General features: G+C 38.3%; 2 protein-coding genes across 2 annotated transcripts in view; one reads left to right on the top strand and one right to left on the bottom strand.

Moving 5' to 3' along the window:
* The first annotated feature begins 841 nt into the window (after window positions 1-841).
* Serpina7 (serpin family A member 7) lies at window positions 842-5,924 on the top strand. Its single transcript, XM_048335333.1, has 5 exons — window positions 842-848; window positions 2,558-3,205; window positions 4,164-4,437; window positions 5,193-5,340; window positions 5,721-5,924. Exons 1-5 carry the CDS (start codon window positions 842-844, stop codon window positions 5,922-5,924), a joined length of 1,281 nt encoding a protein of 426 aa, XP_048191290.1.
* A 780-nt stretch (window positions 5,925-6,704) lies between these two features.
* Window positions 6,705-8,024, bottom strand: part of Nrk (Nik related kinase) — a 93,661-nt gene continuing 92,341 nt past the window's right edge. The window contains exon 27 of the transcript XR_007209340.1: window positions 6,705-6,730. The gene's annotated coding sequence lies outside the window, so the exon portion shown is untranslated. The remainder of the gene's footprint in view (window positions 6,731-8,024) is intronic.

Below are 8,024 nucleotides of genomic sequence, written 5' to 3' on the forward strand. Positions count from 1 at the left end.
GAATCAGGTGTTTCATGCCATGCCATGCATCTTATCAATCAGCAAGATTGTTATTTCTGTCACCATCACAGGTGGAAAATGTTGGGGTTAAGGCTGAACTCAGACCCCTGACTGAGTCCAGTGCTCTTTGCCATCAATGTTTCTTTATTAACTGTGCTACTACTCAGTTAATTGTGGATAGTAGATTTCTTTTACTTCTCTCCTTGCTCCCCATTGCTTCTTCTTTTGGTCCTCTGCTGAAGATGTGGTACATTTGATTTAATGAGTGGAAGGCAGGATTGGTTTTTGCCTGGAAGACACATGTGTGCAGCATTGGAAGTCTAGAATTAGATGCAACCTTGGATATCATTTTCTTGACCAATTCATAAACCATCTCTATAGTACCCAGTATATAGGTTCACTCAGCCTCTTCCTATGTGTATTTTTCTCTCATAGGGCTATCAGTCCCAACTACTTGGCCTTAATAGTAAAAACTATCTTTCTTCTGCTGACTTATTTGATGAACTTTAGTCTATTGCTGTCATTCTGACTCCTGAAAAGACACTGCCTAGGAATAGCCTGAACCACACCAGCTCTCCAAGCTCTGACAATTCCCTTGCTCTTTTGTTTTAGTTTAAGGATCTAGAAGCCAAACAAATTACCAAAAGTTCACATCTTACCACCTTTTGCTTTATTTTTTCACCTCTTGGCCTTGGTTTTGTGCATTAGCTTTGAAAACCTTATCCCAGAAGTTCATGTTAGGGTTAATTTGTAACTAAGAGTGCTCTAGTTTTGCAATAGAGGGCATGTTATAAAGATGGAAAAGTGTTGCTTTATGAGAGATACAAGTGGCTTCTTGGGCATGTGCTGTAAGTATTTTTTCTCTTTAGGAGATTTGAACATCTCTACCAGCAAGTCAGAGTTCCAAATAACTGTGAGTGCCAAATTCCTAGGCCCAGGGGCCAAGGTCAAAGTGTGGTCATCCTGATAATTGACCTTCTAGCCAGTCTTGGTGGCTTTTACAGAGAGAAGAGTGTAAGGATGATAATGGAGACTGGGTAGGGTAATAGAAGGGAGAGGGCAGAAGGCAGTGTGACTTGCTAGGAGCTTACTCATTGGCTAGGGTGAAGATCTGAAGCAAAGACAGTGGAGATGGAGTGAGGAAGTTACTTTGAGAGGTGTTTGGGTAGTGTGAATAGGGCATTATGGATCACTACAAGAGGGGAATGGTAATGAAGACAGCCATTAGAATGACTTCCAGGTCTCTGAAGTGAGGTTCTCCATACACAATGATGCAATGGCATGAAATATAGAATGAAAACAAAGAATCAGGTTTGAGGGGTATGAAGAAGATTTATTTCTCTCTGGAAGCTTTGATATTTCCCAATGGAAACTGATGTACAAGTAGACTATCCCATGGAAATATACAATACACGGCTGGATTGATAGTTAAAAACTCAGGAGAAGGATATGGACTAAAGAGTTTTGTGAGACAGAAGTTTAGTGTCTTGTTTGGGGTCCCTCAGGAAGAGGGAGGGCTAAGGAAGGCACCCTGATTCTTGTTTTGTCAGTTTTAGGCATGAACTCAGGGCCTGGGCACTGTCCCTTAGCTTCTTTGTCTTCAAGGCTAGTGATCTACCATTTAAACCACAGTACCACTTCCTAGTATTGAGTGATTAATTGGAGATAAGAGTCTCATGGGGACTTTTCTTTTGACCTCTTCCTTCTAACCATTAGATTATGGTCACTGAACTCCACAACTGACTTCCTCTGTACTGTTTCCTGTAGTCTTTCAGGCTCAGAAATCCTTATACAATATCATACTGGCTTCCTTTCTAATAATTGAAAAATGACATGCATGAGTGTAAGAATAACAGTGTTGTCTTAAAACTGAAAATGACTCTTCAGATGACACTGGAGAGCTAAAACCAGATTATAGTTTTACTTTCCTGTTATTAAATTTTCTCCTGTGGTTTCCAGCTTCTAAATGCATGAATTGCAGCTAATGACTTTACACATGTCTCTATAAACCCTTATTCATCCATTCTAACTAATCATATCTCAGAGGATTATTTTTATTGAATCTTCTAGTTTAAATGGTTACAGTGCTCTATCATTTTATCTCACATGCTATCTTAAGAGAATTTGAAATTAAAATATAATCACACACTTATACATCCTCCAAAATTCAAAAGTCCATATAATGACATAAACAGAGGGAACTTTGGTTCTCTACAAAGATTCTTTCCTTTTCATATGACTGCCTCTCTTTCAAATAAATGTATTTTGATTCCCATAAATTTAATTTATTCACAGTATTCATATACTGTTATTACATCTTAAGGTAAGTCCATGACATTTCTGTGGCCACAGCAAGTCATTTCTCCTACTCCTTGTCCCTAGTATATGTATCATCAGTTTATTTTAAGGGAGAGAAACTTTCACCTATCCTTTCATGAGCATACAATCAAATATTTGCTATTGGTTTATTGATCAAGGTGTGTGACTTTTATGTGTCTCAATCAGCAAGTGTTTCATCCAGCTAAGCTTCCTGAATGATTTTCTTCATCTTTTATAGATCATCTTGATTCCAGAATGTCAATGTTACTCTATATGATTTTCTTGGTATTTGGGCATCATACTACAGTCCATTGTGGACCACCAGATATCTCTGAAGGCAAAATCAGTACCTGCCACTTGCCCCAGCAAAATGCTACTCTTTATAAGCTGTCATCCATCAATGCTGACTTTGCATTTGATCTGTACCGGAGACTCAGTGAGGAGACTCCAGATCGGAACATCTTCTTTTCCCCTGTGAGCATATCTGCAGCTTTGGCCATGCTTTCTTTTGGGGCTGACTCTAGCACTCAAACTCAGATCCTGGAGGTTTTGGGGTTCAACATCACAGACATCCCAATGACAGAGATACAGCAGGGCTTCCAGCATGTGATCTGTTCACTGAATTTTCCAAAGACAGAACTGGAATTGCAGATGGGAAATGCTCTTTTCATTGGGAAGCAGCTGAAACTACTGGCAAAGTTCTTGGATGATGTCAAAACCCTTTATGAGACTGATGTCTTCTCTACTGACTTCTCCAATGTTTCTGCAGCTCAGAAGGAAATCAACTGCTATGTGGAGTATCAAACCAAAGGGAAAATTGTAGGCCTAATCCAAGATCTCAAACTGGATACCACCATGGTCCTTGTAAACTATATTTATTTCAAAGGTAAGGTTCTGAAATGTCCATTTTAAGTCTAGTGCTTTTATGCTTTGGCGTATCTTCTATTTGTGGTCTTTATTACTGGCACCAGTGACTGTCCCTCACACCGTAGTAGTCTGTCTTACTGGCAAAAGCTGTTCATAGTGCTGGATCATCCAGAAGAACACACAGCTTTGTGAATGAGATTAGGAAATATCTAGGGAGAGTACACTTTAGAAAGGTAGGTGACAATAGCACGGGTGTCCTGTTTATATATGGCTAAAGAATATGCTTTCAAAATATATGGTAAGGTTGGCTAATTCTGTACTTGGCAAGTATATAGATTTGTATCCAAACCTGCTATGACCCTGATTTGCTATACATATTTGAGCATTTTACATAAATACCTTTAAAATATTATATACTCCTCCATAGTTAACACTGTTTACACACACATATGGTTTGCACACATTGTTCAGTTCATTGCTCACAAGTACCCAAATTAATGTAGTTAGTATGTTTTAGAACCAGACTTTCAAGCCAGATTGTTCTGACTTGATCATCCTATTGAAGATATTGTGACCAAATGACTTCTCTTGCTTCTGTAGTATATATTGTCTACATTTGGTGGAAAAGAGAAATTTCCTGGCCATAATAGTTCATATATAGGTGGCTAAAATGGCAATAACATATTTGATTTTTGATTTAACCCTGTATGTTGGATGCCCTTATACCTTTTTATGCAAAAGTAAGACTGTGGCTCCAATGTTTTTAGTTTAGGGTTAGTGGTTTTGAACACAGACTATGCACTCTAACAGTTTAGGTGTGACTCTTGCCTTTGGCACATGGTAGCTGTCAGGCCATATCAAGTGACTTTTTTCCCCTGACCCTCAGTTACTCACTTGTAGAACTGATTAATGGTCTTTATTATAAGATGATATGTTTAATAGTCTAAAAGAAGCACATCTTTTCTCTGTATTTTAAGCCCAATGGGAAAACCCTTTCCATCTATCAAAGACCAAAGCCAGTTCAAGTTTCTCAGTAGACAAGACCACCACAGTGCATGTACCCATGATGCACCAGGTAGAGCAATACTATTATCTGGTGGATGCAGAGCTGAATTGCACAGTGCTACAAATGGACTACAGCAAGAATGCACTGGCGCTCTTTGTCCTTCCCAAGGAAAGACAGATGGAATGGATGGAAGCAGCCATGTCATCTAAAACACTGAAGAAGTGGAACAGATTACTGAAGAAAGGGTAAATGATTCAGGAAATGAGGGGAGGGAGTGGGCATATCTGCAGTTGAGACTGAATTTAGCAGCAAATCAAAAGTAGAAGAATCACATGGAACCATCTAATAGCTCTGTGAATGTCATTAGAGATGCCAGGTACTTATTGTGGAGCAGGCCCTTTAATAAATACTCTACATCTTTTTGTTCACCTAAACACATCCTGAAACAAGCAAAGAAGGCAGTATAATGGGCATTGTTTGCCTAGAAAGATAAAATGAGCTCTTCAACTTTGTCTTACTAGTAAATGGATATCATCTTAGAGGCCACTAGAAGTTTGGTAGTGTTGGGGATGAGTGAGATTTTTGATACTAAGAGTTGAGTGGACTGGGACTGCAGGATAGAAAACCATGAAGTTATTGTGTGCTATCCATTCATCTCCATGCCCCTGGCCCCCTAATCTTGACCAGAAGTGTATGGTGTTTGCTTTTGTTAATAGTGGCTGACTTCTTTATTGATAATATGGCCAAACTCCCAGAATTATACCGAAATATTTTCTGAACCAAGAACATTCCATCCAGTGTAACTAATTTGTTTTTTCACCCATGTATTAATTTGCCTAGCAATGGTTATCCATGTTCAAGGAAAGAGAAAGTTAAATGAAATGAGAGAGAGAGAGAGAGAGAGAGAGAGAGAGAGAGAGAGAGAGAGGGAGAGAGAGAGAGAGAGGAATCATGAACTTGTGTGATGACTGCTATCTTTCGCCTTCCATTTTCCACATAGATGGGTTGACTTATTTGTTCCAAAGTTTTCCATTTCTGCAACCTATGATCTTGGAACCACTCTTTTGAAGATGGGCATTAAGGATGCCTTTGATGTAAGGGCTGATTTTCCTGGGCTCACAGAAGACAGTGCTCTGAAACTTTCTTATGTAAGTTGGTAAAGTTCTTGAATGTATGAGCTAGCAGGATCATTTTGACTCAAACAATTCAAATCTCTTATTTTATCAATGCAGAATTTGGTGTTTTAAGAGACAGTATGAAGTCTCCTATGAAACAATCATGCCATAATCATTCCTATTAGAAGTGACTACTGTTGTGCAATTCTGGAGGGGAATGGGGGTTTGTGCTTCTGGATGCAGAAGACTATGGGGAGGTTTTACCCTAACAACTTACCCTGAATCACAAAGATTCATTAGAAGCCATCAACATTATATGACAAAAGGTTAGGCCCATCTTTCCTTTACCCCTCCCTAGTTCCTAAGTCTCACTATTTTTTCAGGTGACATTAATGTTGGTTTTACCCACACAGGTTGCCCACAAAGCTGTGCTGCACATTGGTGAAAAGGGAACAAAAGATGTAACTGTCCCTGATGTTAGATTTCTGGATCAGCCTGAAATCACTCCATTTTATCCAATTATCCGATTTGATAGAACTTTCCTTTTGATGATTTTGGAGAAAAGCACCAGAAGTATTCTCTTTCTTGGGAAAGTTTTTGACCCAACAGAAGGATAGTTGGGAAAAAGGTCAATGGGTTTTTGTATGTGTATATTACAGTGGATAAAATAAATAACATAGTCTGATATGATTGATATAGACTTGGACTTGCCTTCTGTTGTTCAGGGGTGAAATTGGATTCTGTCAAAACTGCATTGGCCATGGAAAAGGATAATTCTATAACCAAATATTCACATAGTCAATGAGTGATTCATTATTATATAAAACAAACGAAGGCTCTCTGTTAGTATATTCCTCAGAATATCTCAATAAGTTATCTGTAGAAAATTTGACCGCGGTGACAACCTGGCTTCTCCCCTCTGGAGAGTAGTTAAAAATACACATCAGGTTCTCACATCACCATTCTTCAATGAAATGTCAGTGAACATAAAATAATGAAAATGCATCCTTCTTCCCATCTTACCATGATGTTTCTTTGTAATCATGCAAAAGTAGCAATTGGTAGACTGAATAAAGGTTCTCCCATTACAGTGTTGAGTCATAGATTGACAGCTTATTAGTAGGGAGCTAATATGTGTGAACAAATAAGTATAGGACAGTAGAGCAAGAGAACAATGAGCTCCCATGTACAAGTCCAAATCCTTCCTACAAAACTTCTCATGCTGCGGGGCTGGGAGTATGGCCTAGTGGTAGAGTACTTGCCTTGTATACATAAAGCCCTGGATTCAATTCCTCAGCACCACATATATAAAAAAAGCCAAAAGTGGTGCTGTGGCTAGAGTGGTAGAGTGCTAGCCTCGAGCAAAAATGCGAGGGACAGTGCTCAGGCCCCGAGTTCAAGTCCCAGGACTGGCAAAAAATTTCTCATGTTGGTAGTTTATAAGCTGGTTGTAGAGAAGGAGAGTCATTCACTCACCTGATAACCCCTCTTTTTCAGATGCTTATATTTCACTCCTATTCCATATGTTCAAGTGGCAATCTCCTGGTTATCTTGTCCTTTTTTGTCTATACCCTCAGTGAAAGTTTAACATTTTTATATGCTCAGAAATTTCAACAGTCTCCTCAGTCTAGGAATGTTAACTCATCTCCATCCACTAAAGTCGACTTCTTCTCAAGACAACAAGTGTTCAAATCTTAGTATTAGAATTTTGTATATGCAAATAGGATAATGAGGATTTGTGATGCATTGGCTGAAATTGTACCTCCACCTGAAATGTTTCACTGAGAATGCTTGAGTACGGTAGTAGATGTGTTTTTAGATTAAACTAAATATGTCTAGAAAAAATGTTCATGAAGAACATTCTAAATTTTTATTTATTTATTTATTTATTTATTTTTCTCAAATTTTTATTATCAAACTGACGTACAGAGAGGTTACAGTATCATACGTTGGGCATTGGATACATTTCTTGTACTGTTTGTTGCCTTGTCCCTCATGCCCCCCTCCCTTCCCCCCTTTCCCTCCCCCCCCCAGGTGTTCAGTTCACTTACACCAAACAGTTTTGCAAGTATTGCTTTTGTAGTTATTTCTCTTTTTTTACCCCGTGTCTCTCGAATTTGGTATTCCCTTTGAATTTCCTACTTCCAATACCAGTAAACACGGTTTCCAATATACTCAGATAAGATTACAGAGATAGTGTAGGTACAAACATAGGAAGGTGATACAAAACACTATCAATAATAGAAACTACACATACACATAGGACGTTGAAAGTAGTTACAACTGTGATATATCACTTGTTTCCATAACATGGAGTTCATTTCAATTAGCATCATCTTATGTGTTTCTAAGGGTATAGCTATTGGGACATTCTAAATTTTTGTAAAAACATGTTTACCTGGAACTTTGGTTATTTCTGTCATAGTTCATGTGTCGATTTTATGGACAAGTAATTGGAAACTCAGAGAAGGGTGGCAACTACTGGTATAGAAAATTCATTGCTGACATGGAGTCTAGTTTCACTGCAATTCTATTACAACTCAGTATCTGTATTTTCATCTTGGGCAAGGTAGCTAACACTGTTTCTCATTTCCCTTATCTACAAAGTGGAAATACTAATAATATTCATGTCAGGAAAACATACTAAAACACAGAAGATGCAATACAAGCAATGCTGAGTGTACACAGTTATAAATATATTGAATAGAAGAAAAATC

This window comes from Perognathus longimembris, chromosome 28 (genome assembly GCF_023159225.1).
Source record: "Perognathus longimembris pacificus isolate PPM17 chromosome 28, ASM2315922v1, whole genome shotgun sequence".
Taxonomy (NCBI): Eukaryota; Metazoa; Chordata; class Mammalia; order Rodentia; family Heteromyidae; genus Perognathus; species Perognathus longimembris.

Excerpts from the sequence above, each read along its gene's own strand:
- Serpina7 (XM_048335333.1), top strand. Across the intron at positions 3,206-4,163 it reads AAACTATATTTATTTCAAAG|CCCAATGGGAAAACCCTTTC; the intron begins GTAAGGTTCTGA and ends CTGTATTTTAAG. Across the intron at positions 4,438-5,192 it reads AACAGATTACTGAAGAAAGG|ATGGGTTGACTTATTTGTTC; the intron begins GTAAATGATTCA and ends TTTTCCACATAG.